Source organism: Schistocerca piceifrons, chromosome 8, assembly GCF_021461385.2.
Source record: "Schistocerca piceifrons isolate TAMUIC-IGC-003096 chromosome 8, iqSchPice1.1, whole genome shotgun sequence".
Taxonomy (NCBI): domain Eukaryota; kingdom Metazoa; phylum Arthropoda; class Insecta; order Orthoptera; family Acrididae; genus Schistocerca; species Schistocerca piceifrons.
Window position 1 is genome coordinate 482932909 of NC_060145.1, and position 20362 is coordinate 482953270.

Below are 20362 nucleotides of genomic sequence, written 5' to 3' on the forward strand. Positions count from 1 at the left end.
AAAGAAAAATCAAGACACTTTCATAGGGTTTGTCGATCTGGAAAAAGCGTTCGACAATATAAAACGGTGCAAGCTGTTCGAGATTCTGAAAAAACTAGGGGTAAGCTATAGGGAGAGACGGGTCATATACAATATGTACAACAACCAAGAGGGAATAATAAGAGTGGACGATCAAGAACGAAGTGCTCGAATTAAGAAGGGTGTAAGACAAGGCTGTAGCTTTCGCCCCTACTCTTCAATCTGTACATCGAGGAAGCAATGATGAAAATAAAAGAAAAGTTCAGGAGTGGAATTAAAATACAAGGTGAAAGGATATCAATGATACGATTCGCTGATGACATTGCTATCCTGAGTGAAAGTGAAGAAGAATTAAATGATCTGCTGAACGGAATGAACAGTCTAATGAGTACACAGTATGGTTTGAGAGTAAATCGGAGAAAGACGAAGGTAATGAGAAGTAGTAGAAATGAGAACTGCGAGAAACTTAACATCAGGATTGATGGTCACGAAGTCAATGAAGTTAAGGAATTCTGCTACCTAGGCAGTAAAATAACCAGTGACGGACGGAGCAAGGAGGACATCAAAAGCAGACTCGCTATGGCAAAAAAGGCATTTCTGGCCAAGAGAAGTCTACTAATATCAAATACCAGCATTAATTTGAGGAAGAAATTTCTGAGGATGTACGTCTGGAGTACAGCATTGTATGGTAGTGAAACATGGACTGTGGGAAAACCGGAACAGAAGAGAATCGAAGCATTTGAGATGTGGTGCTATAGACGAATGTTGAAAATTAGGTGGACTGATAAGGTAAGGAATGAGGATGTTCTACGCAGAATCGGAGAGGAGAGGAATATGTGGAAAACACTGACAAGGAGAAGGGACAGGATGATAGGACATCTGCTAAGACATGAGGGAATGACTTCCATGGTACTAGAGGGAGCTGTAGAGGGCAAAAACTGTAGAGGAAGACAGAGATTGGAATACGTGAAGCAAATAATTGAGGACGTAGGTTGCAAGTGCTACTCTGAGATGAAGAGGTTAGCACAGGAAAGGAATTCGTGGCGGGCCGCATCAAAACAGTCAGCAGACTGATGACAAAGAAAAATTACAAATTATCCACTTTCGTATTATTTCATTTTCTTGTACTGTGAAAGCTTGCATCTTGTCGTAATTCATGGTTCTAGGTCAACTGGAAGTGCTCTATAGGTTTTGATAACTGAGTTTGCGAGTATCGAAATATGTGACACACAAATGGAAAAACTGGTAGAAGCCGACCTCGGAGAAGATCAGTCTGGGTTCCGTAGAAATGTTGGAACAGGTGAAGCAATACTGACCCTACGACTTATCTTAGAAGCTAGATTGATGAAAGGCAAACCTACATTTCTAGCATTTGTAGACTTGGAGAAAGCTTTTGACAATGTTGACTGGAATACTCTTTCAAATTCTAAATGTGGCAGGGGTAAAATACAGGGAGCGAAAGGCTATTTACAATTTGTACAGAAACCAGATGGCAGTTATAAGAGTCGAGGGGCATTAAAGGGAAGCAGTGGTTGGGAAGGGAGTGAGACAGGGTCGTAGCCTATCCACGATGTTATTCAATCTGTATATTGAGCAAGCAATAAAGGAAACAAAAGGAAAATTAGGAGTAGGAATTAAAATCCATGGAGGAGAAATAAGAACTTGAGGTTCGCCGAAGACATTGTAATTCTGTGAGAGAGAGCAAAGGAGCTGGAAGAGCAGCTGAACGGAATGGACAGGGATAATGGAATGTAGTGGAATAAAATCGGGTGATGCTGCGGGAATTAGATAAGGAAACGAGACGCTTAAAGTACTAAAGGAGTTTTGCTATTTGGGGAGGAAAATAACTCATGATGGTTAAAGTAGAGAGGATATAAAATGTACACTGGCAATGGCAAGGAAAGCGTTTCTGAAGAAGAGAAATTTGTTAACATCGAGTGTAGATTTAAGTGTCAGGAAGTCGTTTCTGGAAGTAATTGTATGGAGTGTGGCCATGTATGGAAGTGAAACATGGACGATAAATAGTTTGGACAAGAAGAGAATAGAAGCATTCGAAATGTGGTGCTACAGAAGAATGCTGAAGATTAGATGGGTAGATCACATAACTAATGAGGAGGTATTGAATAGAATTGGGAAGAAGAGAAATTTGTGGCACAACTTGACTAGAAGAAGGGATTGGTTGGTAGGACATATTCTGAGGCATCAAGGGATCACCAATTTAGTATTGGAGGGCAGCGCGGAGGGTAAAAGTCGTAGAGCGAGACCAAGAGATGAATACACTAAGCAGATTCAGAAGGATGTAGGCTGCAGTAGGTACTGGGAGATGAAGAAGCTTGCACAGGATAGAGTAGGATGGAGAGCTCCAACAAACCAGTCTCTGGACTGTAGACAACAACACTGAAGTGACCAGTCATGGGCTAGGGGATATGCAATATACAGATGGCGGTAGCATCGCGTACGCAACGTATAAAAGGGCAGTGAATTGCCGGAGCCGTCATTTGCACTCGGGTGATTGATATGAAAAAGTTTCTGACGTGACCGAATAACAGGGATTAACAGATTTTGCACGGCGAATGGTAGTCGGAGCAAAACGCATCGGACATTCCATTTTGGAAATCGTTAGGGAATTCAATATTCAGAGATCCACAATCTCAAGCGTGTGGCGAAAATACCACACTTCAGGCATTACCTCTGACCGTGGACAACGTAGCGGGCGGCGGCCATCATATAACGGCGGTGAGCAGCGGCATTTGCGTACAGCTGTTAGAGCTAATAGAGAAGCAATACTGCTTGACCTTACTGCAGAAATCAATGTGGCACGTATCTGTTAGGACAGTGCGGTTAAATCTGGCGTTAATGGGCCATCGCAGCAGACGGCCACCCAAGTGCCTTTGCTGACAGCGCCTCTCCTGGGGTCGTGAACATAATGGTTGGACCTTGGACGACTGGAAAACCTTGGCCTGGTCAGATGAGACCCGATTTCAGTTGTTGAGAGCTGATGGTAGGCTTCGAGCGTGCCGCAGACCGCACGGATCCGTGGAGCCATGTCGTCAACAAGGCACTGCGCAAACTGGTGGTGGCTGCATAATGCCGTGGATTGTGTTTACATGGAATTGTACCGACCATGGTTATGTTCGGCTACTTGGAGACCATTCACGTACCGAAGAACGATGGAATTCTTACGGGCGACAATACTGCCTGATACCGGGCCACAGTTGCTCCCGACTGGTTTGAAGAACAACTTTGTGGACAATTTGAGCGTATGAATCCCCTCGAACATTTATGGAACATAATCTAGAGGTCAATTCGTGCGGAAAATACTGAACCGCCACACTTCCGCAGCGATACGCAACTAGTTGTGTGTCTTAAGAGAAACATCATTACTCTAACCAGGGGTTCCTTGCCTTTGAAGATGTGATTCTACTGGTGACGAGGCATTGGCTACCATAAGAGAGTCATAGTTATTCCTGCCAATTGCTCACCCAATTACACATTTTTTAGATAATGTGGCCAGTCTGCCTGAAGCGATACGCCACTAGTTTTGTATCTTAACAGAAACATCGTAGCCCTCAGCATGCGGCATAAATTTGAACCTGTTGCCTCTACCAGTTCTTGAGAAACAGGGATTTGATAGTCGGCCAGACAACAAAGTGATCCCGTAAGGATTCCGCTATTACTGACTGAGGCACGGAATCCTAAAAAAGGATAAATCGTAATTTTAAAAAAGGAAATTTCGAGACAGCACTTTCCGGGAAGAGTCGGACAGCATATTACTTCCCCCTACATACGCCTCGCGTAATGAGAAGAAAATTCGAGAATTAGAGCCAATACAGAGGCTTACCGACAATCATTCTTCCAACGCGCTATTCGCGAATAGAACAGGGCTGGACGGCTTAGTTAGTGGTAGAAAAAATACCCTCCGCCACACACCATTACGTGGCTTGCGGAGTATGATGTAGATTAAGCGGTGTTGGAGGGTCACAAGATCTGCAGTTGTGTCTCACCTGCACTGCGTATTATCTTGGTGAGCTCTGAATCTGAACTTTACACACATATCCAGCATTGCTGCGCTGCCGAGGGAGACAGCGCAGTAATTATCACACTGGAGGCGCATTCGAGAGTAATCGGTTCAAATCTGCGTCCGGGCATCCCTAAATCGCTCCAGATGAATGTCGGGAAAGTTCCTTTGTAAGGGCACCGTCGATTTCCTTCACTATCCTTCCGTAATATCAGCTTGTGTTCCGTCTGTAATGAACTGAGGCGGCATTAAATGCTAATCTTCCCTCCCTTCTGTTCTCTATTGATAGTGAAGGCAGCGATAATGCAATCCGCTACCACTCCGTTAACCTCTCAGACTCGCTGATTGATGCCCTACGCTGCCCTCTATATATCTGAGGAAAGGTGAAGCAGAAAACTGTTTTGGCATTTTCTCTCTATCAGACTTACACGACTGACTGGAAATGTGTCCGGTTCAACGATATTTGAAAAAGAGTTCCCTGTTTCTTCCCTTCACCAACTAATGAGATTTCTTACCTCGGCAACTGAACGGGTCATACAGCGTCCCTGACATTTGAAAAGCAATACGCGGGACACATAGCGAAGATATACTGCAAATGTCGAGCTGTCATCTGCCTGTTATGAGTCACTCCTCTGTCACGAGGGCACGTGCAAGCTGTGTGATGCCCTCAACACTGCGCATTCTCTGCTTAATACTGCGACTCTGGATTGGTGAAGCTTCCCATGCTAGTCCATTCTGTGCAGGCCTCTTCATTTCTCAACAACCACTGCAAGCTACATCTGTTTGAATCTACTTGCTGCATTTAAGCCTTGGTCTCCTTCAACAATTTTTGAACCCTTACATTTCCCTCTATTACTAAAGTAACTACCACTTGATGAATCAGGATTCATGTTGACAACCTAGCACTTGTCTTAGTGACGTTGTTCCGCAAAGCTCTTTTCTCCTTGGTTCGGTTCAGTACCTTTGCGCTGCTTGTCCAATCGAACCATCTAGTCTTCCGCAGTCTGCCGTAACACGCAATTTCCAAGCATTCTGTTGGCTCATCTCCATACCATCTATCGTCCGTATTTCACTTCCTTTTTACACTTTGGTGGCTCAGTGGAAGGCAGACTTCAAAGCACGCCGCCAGTCACTCTGTCCCCAACCCCCTTCCGCCGATCTGCTTGTAGAAGGAAAAGTTTGCGGATACCAAATTGGCAGTGCGAATTCAAACCCTGCCCGTGAACTTTCTCCGTTGTCATTTTCATGGCACAGAATATCATTAAACGGTATATGAAAAAATGAAGTAAAGTGCTAGACTACAAATCCAAAGGTATTGGGTCGGGTTCGATCCACGTATTAGTTCCTTCGCCTCCGGCAATGTCTGTTGATGTGAAAAGAGCCGAGATGCTCCGTGGTTCGGAACCCACATTGGACTACGGTATATTGATAAGTTTCACTTATGGACCGTCTGACAGCAACAGAAACCAAAACATTGCATTAAAACAAGCGTTCAGTGCATAGTGCTGTGGAATGTGGAAAAAACAGCAAACTGGTGCTCATAGGAAGAAGAACAACACCAAAAATGCAACAGGAGTGTAATATGTAAGAAACTGTCTACGCAACCTGCCACTGATGATGCCTTGCAGAAAATAAAGGCGAAACGCGTATGGCACTAAAATTGTGTTTTATTCAGTCGCTGTCAGACGGTCCATAAGTGAAACTTATCAATATACCGTAGTATTACGCGCAACTGAGGAGGACTGGACCACAAAAGTTGAAGATGCCACATTGGACTGTAGATCCTCGTATAAGTCAGTTCACAGGTCGGACAAAGGCAACGGCATACCAACTCCAACAGGACCATGCCGTTCAAAACAATCTTCTTATTCCTGATTGCTTTACTATTAAGACACACTCCAGACAAATACAAGTCATCGTAACACGTAAATTTGTATTCTATGCTGAAAATCTTCTCTTTTTGAGATAAGCTTTCCTTGTTATTGTCAGTCTGCATACTGTAACCTCGTTATTTCTGCTGTTGTCTGTTATTCTACTGTCCACGTATCAAACACCATATCGTGTCTCTAATGTGTTTTCTAATTTAATTTCCCGTGTATCGTCTCATTTACGTCGACTACATTCCATTACCCTCGTTTTGATTTTGTTGGTGTTCACCTCATAACTTCCCTCCAAGACACTTCCTTTCCATTTAACTAATACTGGACGTCGTTTCTCGTTTCTGACAGAGTTACGGAGTCTGTGCGCTACAGGTATGAATCTGCTGTGTGTGTGGTACTCACCCTAACGAAGATTAGCACCTTGGTGTCACCAATGCGGTACTTTCCCTCGGAGACGCGTATCATTGGGAACTGCACGGGACACGAACATCGCTCCACCAGGTCCCGCACCTGGATATAGAAGAAACACATGGTTAGCAAGTCCATACGGCACTCTGTCAAAGATTGTGAAAAATCCACCTAAGAAACTACATTAATTCACTCTGAGACATACGGGCATGAAAACTGGCAACTTTAGCAAGAATCAGAATTACGGTAGGTATACTGTGAGAATTAATACTGCCAGAAAAAGAACAGAAAGCAGTTTTGTGCATGTAAAGAGGAAAAAAAATCTGGAGAAGATGGAACAACAGTAAAAATTATGGTGAAAGCAAAACTGCATTATTCACAGAACGTTCGCGTACGAGCATGATAGCAGATAATTACAATAATTTTAGAATAATGCTAAAATGTTCACAAGCAAAGGAGTAGGGAAGAAGACGTGAAGAACTGCTATAGGTCCACAGCACACTGGGTCACCTGCAGGCTTTCAGCTAAGATACAGAAAGAAGCAGCTATTACCAAAATCCAGATTGCATGGGGTTTACTCGCATGGACATCAAGGACTCTGTCGCAGTAAAACATGTTTGCTAGCAGCACGTGGGAATCAGGGAACATGCCCTACCCACACCACTTTGTTGGAGAGGATAAACAGCAAGGCTACGGCTTCTATTAGACCATGCAACGACAGTGAAAAATTGAGGGAGGAATTCACGAAATCTACTTTCTACAGCCTTGACACTAGACTGGGACGGAGAATGAACAGACGTAGATAGCATGCCTGAACCGCCTTCGATTCGCGGACGGCATTTATTTTGTTTGCTTCGGATCCAGCAAAACTTCATCAAAGGACGGAAGAACCAGAGTTAGCAAGTGAGACAGTAGGCCTGAAGCTTAAGAACAGCAAGACGAAAATAGTAAACAAACGGTAAGCCGTTAGGAGACTAAATACACTACTGGCCATTAAAATTGCTACACCACGAAGATGACGTGCTACAGATGCGAAATTTAACCGACAGGAAGAAGATGCTGTGATATGCAAAATATTAGCTTTTCAGAGCATTGACACAAGGTTGGCGCCGCTGGCGACACCTACAACGTGCTGACATGAGGAAAGTTTCCAATCGATTTCTCATACACAAACAGCAGTTGACCGGCGTTGCCTGGTGAAACGTCGTTGTGATGCCTCGTGTAAGTAGGAGAATTGCGTACAATCACGTTTCCGACTTTGTTAAAGGTCGGATTGTAGCCTATCGCGAATGCGGTTTATCGTATCGCGACATTGCTGCTCGCGTTGGTCGAGATCCAATGACTGTTAGTAGAACATGGAATCGGTAGGTTCAGGAGGGTAATACGGAACGCCGTGCTGGATCCCAACGGCCTCGTATCACTAGCAGTCGAGATGACAGGCATCTCATCAGCATGGCTGTAACGGATCGTGCAGCCACGTCTCGATCCCTGAGTCAACAGATGGGGACGTTTGCAAGACAACAACCATCTGCACGAACAGTTCGACGACGTTTGCAGCAGCATGGACTATCAGCTCCGAGACTGTGGCTGCGGTTACCCTTGACGCTGCATCACAGACAGGAGCGCCTGCGATGATGTTCTCAATGACGAACCTGGGTGCACGAATGGCAAAACGTCATTTTTTCGGATGAATCCAGGTTCTGTTTACAGCATCATGATGGTCGCATCCGTGTTTGGCGATATCGCGGTGAACGCACATTGGAAGCGTGTATTCGTCGTCGCCATACTGGCGTATCAGTCGGCGTGATGGTATGGGATGCCATTGGTTACACGTCTCCGTCACCTCTTGTTCGCATTGACGGCACTTTGAACAGTGGACGTTACATTTCAGATGTGTTACGACCCGTGACTCTAACCTTCATTCGATCCCTGCGAAACACTACATTTCAGCAGGATAATGCACGACCGCATGTTGCAGGTCCTGTACGGGCGTTTTTGGTTACAGGAAATGTTCGACTGCTGCGCTGGCCAGCACATTCTCCAGATCTCTCACCAACTGAAAACGTCTGGTCAATGGTGGCCGAGCAACTGGCTCGTCACAATACGCCAGTCACTAGTCTTGATGAACTGTGGCATCGTGTTGAAGCTGCATGGGCAGCTGTACCTGTACACGCCATCCAGTCTCTGTTTGACTCAATGTCCAGGCGTATCAAGGCCGTTATTACGGCCAGAAGTGGTTGTTTTGGGTACTGATTTCGCAGGATCTATGCACCCAAATTGCGTGAAAATGTAATCACATGTCAGTTCTAGTATAATATATTCGTCGAATGAATACCCGTTTATCATCTGCATTTCTTCTTGGTGTAGCAATTTTAATGGCCAGTAGTGTATTAATAACGAAGTTAGGGAACAGCTGACGAGTAAACCGGAAGGTGAAAGTACAATATTGGAAAAAGTGTTCATACAGCGTTGCTCAGGTAAAGTAACTGAATTTATTAGAACTAAAGACCACAACCAGATATGTCATATGGTAAACTGACAGTACGAGGTTTCCTTCCTAATCTGTGCATTTAAACGGATTAACTAAATCAGCCTTCTAGTGATCTCCGATCTCCAGCAATGTCATAATACCCGATAATAAGACACGTCCCAAACTTCGACAATAGGGTGATGTCAGAGGGAGAGGGATCAATATCTGTTCAACGATCCTGTGTTTTATACACGTCACTAGAAAGTACTTCTTCAAAGAAGGAGAATTATGTTCAGTTTGATGAATCGGGTGATTTCCTAGGCCAGGAAGCTGCTGGTGTTCCGGCCCCACTCCGCGGAAGGGATGCCAGCTGACACCTGCTGTCGCGCGAGGTATCTCGCGCAGTGTTTAACGCAGCTTTTTACAGTCGTCCGAGAGTGCACACGACAGAGCGTGGTCGGCGCGCGCGAGGGAGAACCCAGCGGCGAGGCGGCGCGGCGAAGCGAAGCGACCCGAGGCGACCCGAACACGGCCGAGCAGACGGGGCGCTCATTTTCCGGCTGTCTGCCCCTGTATGGCCGCCAGCGCAGCGTCTAGAGGCGGACTCCCGCGGGAGCACTCCGGCGGAAACCGACCACGAGAGCACGGCAGAGCGCGGCGAAGAGACGGCGGCGGCGGCAGAGCCCAGAGGCGCGGAGACCCGGCGAGGGCCGTAAGGAGCTTAGCGGGCGAGGCAGCGGGCGGGCCCGCATCTCGCAGCAAGGGGGGCGCCGAACGAAGAGCTCTGCTCGCAGGAGCCTACTCTTCTGGAGCACTTACACTTTGCAGCAGGATCGCTACTGAAAATGCGGAGGGGAGATAGAGAGAGAGAGACATGTGGAGGGCACACAGTAATAGTGACTGACGACGAAGCCATTAGAATCGAATCAAAGAAATACTTCCAATCCATATGTGGCATACAGCAAACCAGTGCTTAACACTATTGGTTAAAAACAGTCTAGGTTGCAATTTTAGTTTTTTTATTTTTCAACGATGCGTTTCGCCTTATTTAGACATCTTCAGGTTATCTTTTCTAGATGGACGCGAGAAGCATCAAGATCTGCATAACGCGTTCCCGTTCACAGGAGCGAGTAACAGTAACATGGGGGCTCAGGTAGTAAGCCGAACCAAAGAATTCGTCTGCGTCCCTTCAACCCAACCGCCCCGACACTGACTAAACCGATTTACGTGTCCAGTGTCTTAGCAGTATCACATCCACCTTGCTCATAAGAATAGAAACAGAGAAAGACAGAGTACAATAAGCAACTGTAACATCCACAGTACTCCGCGTGATATACACTGTGGTGACAAAAGCCGCGCGACGCCTCCTAATATGGCGTAGTGCAGTAGCTCTACGTGGCATGGACTCAACACATCGATGTAAGCCCCCTGCAGTAGAAATATTGAGCCATGCCGCCTCTATAGTCGCCCGTAACGCCGAATCTGTTGCTGTTGAACGAACCGACCTCTCCATTACGTCCCATAAACGTTCGATGGGATTAATGTCGGGCATTATGGGTGGGCGAATCATTCGATCGAATTGTCCCGAATGACCTTCCAACCAATCGCGATTACAAGGTCCACTGTCATCCATAAAAACTCCATCGTTGTTTGGGAACACGATGTCATCCAGGAATGGCTGCAAATGTTCTCCAAGTAGCAGAACGTAACCATTTCCAATCAATAATCGGTTTGCACTTGAGGACACAGTCTACTCCATGTAAACGCAGCCCACACCATCAAGGAGCCACCACCAGCTTCACAGCGTAATGTTGACATCTTGTGTCCGTGGCCTTGTGGAGTCTGCGCCATAATCGTACGGGAAAATCCCATACCTCGGAGATGCCGTGTCGTATCGCTCGTGCGCCAAGACCACGTTCAAACTCACTTAAATCTTGATAACCTGCCACAGTAGCAGCAGTAACCGTTCTAACAAGCGCGCCAGACACTTGTTGTATACCGCAGCGACGTATTCTGCCTGTTTACATATCTGTGAATACGCGTGCCTATACCACTTTCTTTGGCGCTTCAGTGTACCTATAATAAGCACAGAGATAATATGTAATGACCTTATCGTATTATCCGACAGTCCTTTACTTTGTCATGCACTACTTTCTCGTTCGTCAGTAAATAAGGTCTTTCACATGTTACGTTCAGCAGCACGGCAACGCATGCCGCTCTGTGGTTGAGGTATCTTACGCTGAAACACTAGTCTACCTTTACTCTTTTCCTTCTACAGTGCTACAGTGCGATTTCAGTTTTGCTTATTTTAGTTGTTGCTGTTTGTAGATCTGGCTAACGGTGCAGACGACACCTGACGCTGATAGTTTTATCAAAGCACGTCTTATCGGCTCTGCGGCAGCGAGCAAATGTCGAGCCGCGACTGCGTTCAGCGCTCCGCCGGGAGGCGAAAACGTCGGGCGTCCCTGCGCAGGTTCGAGGATATCGACGTGCGGTAATGTTTAACCCGGTGGAAGGCACCGTTAATAGTGAGACTAATGTAAGCGCACCAGACGTGGGGTTAGTCACGCTCAACCCGTTAAGCCTCCAGCCTTGATAACGGGTTCAGTTCGGCAAGGAATTTGTTCAGGAGCTGAAATCAGTCACTGATGACTGGATCTTGCGGATCTGCCAAACTGCAAAGTTTTACACGACTGCCGCCACTTTGGAAGAAGGGATTCTCCACAGGATACTCACGACGAATATGTACAGCAAAGGACGACACTTGTCACCCAGAATGTTGCAGCAAACGTCGTGGCTCATCTTCACGGTGTGCAAAACACTGCACATATATCACAAAACCACTTCTTCTCTGATCTGTAATTTCCACACGCCGTAGGTTGAACGCCTCATTGGACCGCTGCTGCTCGCGACATCTTGCATTATTAGAGAACAGGCATAACAGTTACTCGTCGGACCACGTTACACGCCGCCAGCCAGCTATTTTTCAGTTCGTGTGTTGTTCGACCCACTGAAGATGTTCAACTGTCTCTGCTGCTGTGGACAACAGTACTTTTGTCACGTAAACGATATATGCGTTCACTGACAGCAACGAATAGTTACGAATTTTGGACGCGGTTGCCACTGATACGGCGCAACCGCCGTCGTCCGGTGCCTGTCAGTTATGATGTTTCCACGGCCAACGTTCTTACGCGATTTAACATCACGACGAATAGTACGTCGTTCCTTGTGTAGATACGCTGGACAGTCCACGTTGACACATCAATAAATCGAGCACCGTCATTCGTGGTACGGTCAAGCGCTCACGCTCCTTTCTGCTACGTTACTGCGCTGGTTCCTTACAACTGACTGGCACATCCAGTGCGCGCCACATCACTGCCACAACTCACGTCAGGGGCGAAGTGTCACGTGACCGCCTGCTATCACCGGCCGGCCGGTGTGGCCGAGCGGTTCTAGGCGCTAAAGTGTGGAACCGCGCGACCGCTACGGTCGCAGGTTCGAATCCTACCTCGGGCATGGATGTGTGTGATGTCCTTAGGTTAGTTAGGTTTAAGTAAAGTGCTAGGGGACTGATGATCTCAGATGCTAAGTCCCATAGTGCTCAGAGCCATTTTGCTATCGCCGCAGCACGGTCTACTGCGCTCCAGAGGGTGACTAATATTTCCCTGGTGAGCATAATTCGTGATGACAAAAAACACTTACAAGGTTTTATTCCGCGAGCATATATACGTGTGGCGACTTCCCGCTAGTTGCCTCGCCGGCCCTGCCGCTAAGACCCCTCCCCTGCACACACTGCAGTCGTGAGGCGGCGTGGACGGCAGACACAGGGCCCGCTACGCCCTACTACAGCAGACAGCGGGGAGCAGAGAGAGCACAGTGGAACAAGGCACACATTGTGTCCGCCGGCACTTGACGGAGGCGCGGCAGATGTCAGCATCGAGCTGCGCGCCTCAGCACACGCGTTCGACGTCCCCTCTGCCACGAGCTGGCATTAAAGCGGACCCATCCGGCGACTCCACCTGCTCCCTGAGGTAATTCTCTGTCGAGCGTTAACCAACTCGGTCATTCATCTTTCTAAATAAATGAATAATGCTTAACCTACCGAAAATGTACGAAGGGCTACGAAACATTACGAGTGTAAGTACGAGGTACAGGCTGCGCGCCATAGTCCCCAGCCGCTGATGGGGTGCCTTCCGATCTAGTTCTGTCGTAAGACCATGTTCTCAGGAAATTGATAGTTTTCACTTAAATTATTATTTACTGTGTCGATATCAACTGGCTAAACGTAGACACATCTGGAGGTTCAGTACTAAACAGTGGTTCTTGTGCGCATACTGCCGCCATATTGTGTTGTATACTGTATTATGATAAATTAATAAATAATCTGGTGAAGTCCATTTACATTTGGCCTCAGAGTTCTTACTCATATCAACCATATCACTAACATATGCATTAAAACCTTTACAGAAATTGCGACTTCTGTTGGTGGACTGTGAATTAGTACATCTCAGTTATCGACTGAGAGACGAAAAGAGTTAACACTAAGAAAATATTATTGATGATACTTTGTCATCTACATTCTCGCTCATATGGCTTAAAGAACCTGCAGGATGTATTGATATTTAAGCGCCAATATTCTTCTCCAGTTTTGCATGTTGTACATTATTAATTACATTGTTTAAGTTTGTATTATACGCGCCATAGTTTTTTGCCTCTAGTGTTCAGTTCAAAGAATGAATGGAGATGCACTTGGCGTACCTTGTTTCTGTCACGACGCGAAGATCAGGATGATGCAGCTCTGCATTAACGTCGCTTTAGCAGTATACCTACTGCGTCCGATACCACGTGCGTTCTGATCTGGTTTGCTTACTCATACGTAGGTCAGCTAATGCGATTCTTTCCTTCAGCAAAACGAAATGATGGGAGATGGATAAGCAGATTATGTGTTGTGCTTTTCCCGATTTAATGAAAGCCGTATCGTAAAAACGGCATACGGTCCACAGAGATCCACTCATTAATAGATTACGTTTTCATTTTTCAAATTATTTTTCATTACGCAATCACATAAGCAGCACACAGTGCCGTAACCGATTTCGTCCAGCTAGTCGTCGTCTTCACGCTATCAGTAGGTAAAAGGAAACAAAGAATCATTATAGAATATGTAAAATCTGTCATGCTACTATCTACTTAATGACAAAAAAGAGTAAAATTATAGCCAAAGTGACGTACTACATGCGGTGACATGGCTCCCGTCGAATAATTTCGCTGTTTAATGTGTTCGCGTCGTCATTTACACTCGTCTACTCACTAAAAAATTCCTCCTTCCCAACTGTTTTACGAATGCTTATTTTCTTAAAAAATTGTTTACAAAAATCACATCCCATTACTGTAATAAAACCATAGATATAAACATGCATATATGTATCTGTACACACTGAAGCGCCAGGTGTCTGGCGCAGTTGTTAGATCGGTTATTGCTGTTAGAGTGGCAGGTTATCAAGATTTAAATGAGTTTGAACGCAGTGTTATAGTGGCGCACGAGCGATGGAACACATCATCTCCGAGGTATGGATGAAGAGGGAATTTTCCCGCACGACCACTTCACGAGTATACCGTATCAGGAATCCGGTGAAACATCCAATCTCCGACATCGCTACGGCCGGAAAAAGATCCTGCAAGAACGGGACCAACGACGATTGAAGAGAATCGTTCAGCGTGACAGAGGTGCAACCCTTAGATTGGTGCAGATTTCAATGCTGGGCCATCAACAAGTGTCAGCGTGCAAATCATTCAACGAAACATGATCGATATGGAATTTCGGAGCTAAAGGCCCACTCCTGTACCCTTGATGACTGCACGACACAAAGCTTCACGCCTCGCCTGAGCCCGTCAACACCGACATTGCACTGTTGATGACTGGAAACATGTTGCCTGGTTGGACGAGTCTCGTTTCAAATTGTATCGAACGGATGGACGTGTAGGGGTAGGGAGACAACCTCATGAATCGAGGGATCCTGCATGAGGAGTGTTCAAGCTGTGGAGGCTACGTAATGGTGTGGGCGAGTGCAGTTGGAGTGATGTGGCACCCCCGATACGTCTAGATACGACTCTGACATGTGACTCCTGTCTGATCACGTGCATCCATTCATGTCCATTGAGTATTCCGACGGACTTGGGCAATTCCAGCAGGACAACGCGACTCCCCCCACGCCTACAATTGCTAGAGAGCGGCTCCAGGAACACTCTTTTGACTTTAAACACTTCCGCCGGCCACCAAACTGCCGAGACATGAACATTATTGAGCATATCTGGGATACCATGCTAAGTGCTGTTCAGAAGGGTCTCAACCTCCTCGTATTCTTACGAATTTATTGACAGCCTTGAAGGATTCATGGTGTCAATTCCCTCCAGCACTACTTCAGATATCAGTCGAATCTATGCCACGTAGTGTTGCGGCAATTCTGCGTGCTCGCAGGGGTCCTACACGATATTAGGCAGGTGTATCAGTTTCTTTGGCTCTTCAGTGTATGTATGTTCCACATGAAAAGGAGGTGGTGGGCAGAGAGAGGATGGACATGAATGTGGAGAGACAATGGAAAGAGGAGGAGATGGACCGAGACAGGTGAGAGGACCAAGTGACTAAGAGAGGATGGGGGACGAGATGGGCAGAGAGTTGCGGAGGAAGAGATAAAATCAGTGAGGAGGAGATAGGTAGGCAGCAACATATGTACTCGGAGGGGGAGGGAGAGATGGATAGAAGGGAAAGGAAGAGATGGAGAAAGAGGGCGGGGGGGGGGGGGGGAGGGCAGAAAGAGATAGACAGGGAGTGGGGGTGGGTGTCTTGTCAAAGACAGGAGGAAGGAAGACATGGGCTAATACAATTGGAATAAATACATAGCCGTAAAACTATAAAATCTGCCGAAGTAGCTGTTGCTTTCGCGAATACTGTGCTTTCGCGAATACAGGCATAAAAAAAATGTGTGTGATATCTTATGGGACTTAACTGCTAAGGTCATCAGTCCCTAAGCTTACACACTACTTAACCTAAATTATCCTAAGGACAAACGCACACACCCATGCCCGAGGGAGGACTCGAATCTCCGCCGGGACCAGCCGCACAGTCCATGACTGCAGCGCCTTAGACTGAATACAGGCATCCATGAATAGACAAAGGCAGAATTTCACTCTGTCTGCAAAGTCTTATCTTCTTGTCAACTGTTAGCTAGTCTATTCTTGACAGTGCAAGGGGAATTTGACATTACTGCTTGAAGCATGTCCCTTTAGATATAATTGTATTCTCTTTTCATCATTCCGCAGATTTTAGAGACAATGTAATGCTTCTCTGCTCCTCTTTCTACAGGTCGGCAGCCTGGAAGAAAGTGGTTAGGGTACTGGTTATTGCTCATTTGACTGTATGGTATAAAATGCAAAAAACAAAAAGAAGTTGGACTGAAGCAGGGCACGGAGAAGTTTGGAAAAGCCGGTATCCAGCAGTAGATGAGGAATAATTGATGATGATGATGATGATGATGATAAAGCACTGTTCAGGAGAAGGACAAGGGCGTCTAGTTTGCATTCAGGCGCCGGCCGAAGTGGCCGAGCGGTTATAGGCGCTACAGTCTGGAACCGCGCGACCGCTACTGTCGCAAGTTCGAATCCTGCCTCGGGCATGGATGTATGTGATGTCCTTACGTTGGTTAGGTTTAAGTAGTTCTAAGTTCCCGGGACCTGATGACCTAAGATGTTAAGTCCCACAGTGCTCAGAGTCATTTGAACCATTTTTGCATTCACGGTTGCTTTCAGCTGCTGGTTACGTCGTTGTGGAGCGGGCTATTCCGGACGGCAGCGTGGTGTATAACACCAGCAAACGGACAGGGGGTGTGTGCGGACGGAGTTCAGTGCCCGCCTATGGCGGCAGGCGCAGCCGCCGGCGCCGGCGATGGCGTCCACTTGCTGTGGGCAGACGTGGCCCGCGTATTGTCGTGCCCCGGCCGCCCCCCGCCCCCGCCCTTATACGGAACGGGACGGGCCCTGCCCGTGGCGCTCCGTGACCGGAGAAAGCCCACCAGAGAAAAGCCATCCGGAAGGCGGTGTTCCCCAGACCACAGGGGGGAGCCTCCGCGACCTCGGCTAACGCCACGACCCCGGCTAAGCGCCGCGCCGCGCCGGCCCGATAAACGCACGACGCGCCGTCGGCGTCTGCCGACCGCTTGCGCAACGCAACAGCGCCACACCGGCGCTCTTCTCACTGCGTCCAAACTACGACCCGACTTCACAAAATGTGACCGATCGTGGCTGAGGACGTCACCATTGACTAGTGACGTAGCGGACAAGTGACAGGCGACGTAAGCAACGCGCCGACTATACCTCCATCAATTAAAGAATTCGGTCTATGTAGAAAAGTAATTGACAGACAGGATGAAGACAAGGAGCTTCACCGTTGTGTGTTGTGTTTAATCTCGCCAAATTAAAGTCGCAAGAGGAAGAGCAAAATTGAAGAGTGTAATGGCCTGCTAATGGGGGGAGGCAGGTTTCAGAAATTTGCCTGAACAGACTATGTAGCTTATGTGAGCGAGACCGAACAAGATCTCTGGAAGATGTACATACTGGTCACCACAGCAACAAGCAAACACCATTACTTACCAATAAACGAAAAACACGACGTACACAAGTAAGCCACTCCCCATCAGTTCGAGCACCAGAGAAGTTGGTACAACTATTATAATGAAATACCCATCAGCGTAAATAAAAGAATCCCTGCTGACTCCGGATGTCTATATACCCTCAGAGATACGTTCGAGTCTAAGCCCAAATCACATTCCGCGAAAATCAAAATCTACAACAAACTTATTAGCCGTAGAGACCATGGTTCAGAATCTTGGACACTAAATGAAAGGGAGATGCAAAAGATTATAACGTTTGGAAGGAACCTGATGTGTAGAATTTTGAGCCCGCTGAGAACGTAGATACCTGGAGGAAAAGGAAGAACACATAGATCTATGAGTTCATAAAACAGCCCAACGTTTTACAGTACCGAAAGAGTACACGACTCCAAAAGGTCTGTCTCAATAATCCGTAGTCCAGAGACCCGACTTCCTGAGCGAGCTTTCATTACCCACACGACAACAGACAAACCTCTGTGTAGGTCAAGAATCAGTTGGGAAGACAACAAAAAGAAAGGTGCCGAAACTTTCATGTAGTCAGTTGGAAGAGAATGGAAACATGGTTCACGCAGCGCAACGACCAACTGGACGGTGACCGCTGTATAACTCACGATGTACAGTCAGCAACGAACAACGGAGCGTGCGACCATGTTGTAGGTCCACGTTTGTATGTGTACACAGTATGCCGCAGTGGTGGGTTTCCTTAGCAGGATGCTAGTAATTCTATCACTTTAATAGTAAATAGTTTAAGACATTCTGCAGAGTAAAATATACCCATCAGCCAGAACATTTCCGGCTGGGGTGGCCGAGCAGTTCTAGGCGCTACAGTCTGCAATCGCGCGACCGCTACGGTCGTAGGTTCGAATGCTGCCTCGGGCATGGATGTGTGTGATGTCCTTAGGCTAGTTAGGGTTAAGTAGTTCTAAGTTCTATGGGACTGATGCCCTCAGAAGTTAAGTCCCATAGTCCTCAGAGCCATTTGAACCAGAAAATTATGACCAGCAAGCGAATAACCCGTATGTCGCCCTCTGGCATGGATAACAGCGGCGATGCGTCTTGGTATGGAACCAATGAGGCCTTGGGAGGTCGTAGGAGAGAGTCGGCACCACATCTGCACACCCAAGTCACCTACTTCCCGTGAATTCCGGGAAGGCGACCATGAGCTCTGACGCCACATCCCAGATGTGTTCGATCGGGTTCAGATCTGTCGGGTTGGAAGGCCAGCACATCAGCTGGAAATCACCACTGTGTTCCTCGAACCACTCCATCATACTCCTGGCCTTGTAGAGAACATGGCTCAGAAACTTGGACACTAACTGAAAGGGAGATGCAAAAGATTATAACATTTGGAAGAAACCTGATGTGGAGAATTTCGAGCGCGCTGAGGACGTTTATACCTGGAGAAAAAGGAATAATACATAGTTTTATGAGTTCATGAAACAGTCCAACGTTTTTGACGAAAAATGCCACTGCCATCGGGAAATATTATCGTCAAGGATGGGTATACGTGGTCTGCAACGAGTGTACAACACAACTTGGCCATTTTTATTCGCAAAAAGGAAACTTCAAGTATTTATCAGAATGAAACCGAACCGAGTATCGTAAAAAAATCAGTAGAGCTTGTACGGTTCCCCTACCGTTCAAGCCACAGTTTATTTCCTTATTTTTCAGTTCTACAGTTTTGTATCGTGTCTGCAGGCACCACGTAGCATTCAGTGAGTAAAGAGGCACTGTGAAACGCACAGCATCGTCAGTAAGGCTTCAGCTGCTACTCTGGCTGAAGGAGCCGGTGGACCATACGACGCTCCCAGTGCAGGGTGGTGTGAGGTATGAGAACACCCTCTACATCAGCAGCGAGGTACGTACGAAAAGCAGAATTATCCTTGCGCGAAGCAAGTAATCTTGTTTAATAAGTATTTACTAATAAAAGTCTCTATTTCTAATACAGATATAAGCAGAAGCGTACACGTGATAAGTACGTTGTTACAATAGTGTTACAATGTCACAAATCGATAATCTCAACAAATAAATGAGTGATGTCCAAGCTAAGGAAAATGTGCGAACGGCTACGAAATGCCACGAGCTGCGCGTCATAGTCGCGGATAGCATGCCTTCCCATCTAGTTCTGTCGTAGGACCGTGCTCTCAGGAAATAGTTTTGAGTTAAATCATTACCAACTGTATCTTTATTACTAGTTTATGGAGCTCAGTAAATTAATATGTCATAATGGCATCCGTTTTGAACGTTATTCCGAATATTATAGATTACTGATTAATGACTTACAATCACAGGATGCAGAACTGCACTTTACAGAGAATCCGACGGCGTTGACATTGCTTCTACTTTGAGAGCTTCTTGGAAAAACAGGTAGAAAGAATCGTTTACGACGACTCACTAAGGTAGTCCAAGGACGGATTGTCTTAACCTCTTCAAAACTCGGATGGACAAGCACGGCGAGTCATAGTGCACGCCTTTTATGCCATTCCCTGCGGACTCGTCGGCTAAACTAAGATATTTCTGGAGGTTTACTAGAAGTACGGACGGTTCTTGGAAGTTGTAGTAGGGAGAAAGATAAGTAGTACGAATTAAAAAAACATATTTATCGCAAGGAAATACAGGCTGAAAAGCCAATAAATACTCAAAACAAAAAAGTTTTGCATCACCCCGATTCCCAGAACTCCTGAAGATGGACGTTGATTGTGAGTATTGTATCACAGACACAGTTCCTTTGACTGTTCAGAGATGTCACTAAACCCGCCCAAAGATGTAAACAACCATGCATGAGCAGCGCCTATTAGACACAGGGTGCCTGACAGCCGACCAGTTCCAGTCATTCCACCGGGAAGGAGGTACACGGTTCGTGTTGTATGTCAACCATGCCTAGACGGTCGATACCGCGGTTCGA

The 20362-nt window shown here is 46.6% G+C and overlaps 1 protein-coding gene across 1 annotated transcript in view; it reads right to left on the minus strand.

The window, feature by feature from the left end:
* The window catches only part of LOC124712476 (GAS2-like protein pickled eggs), an 817295-nt gene that overhangs the window by 84413 nt on the left and 712520 nt on the right, over positions 1–20362 (minus strand). The window contains exon 5 of the mRNA XM_047242771.1: positions 6319–6426. Within this exon, the coding sequence (XP_047098727.1) occupies positions 6319–6426 (108 nt within the window). The remainder of the gene's footprint in view (positions 1–6318; positions 6427–20362) is intronic.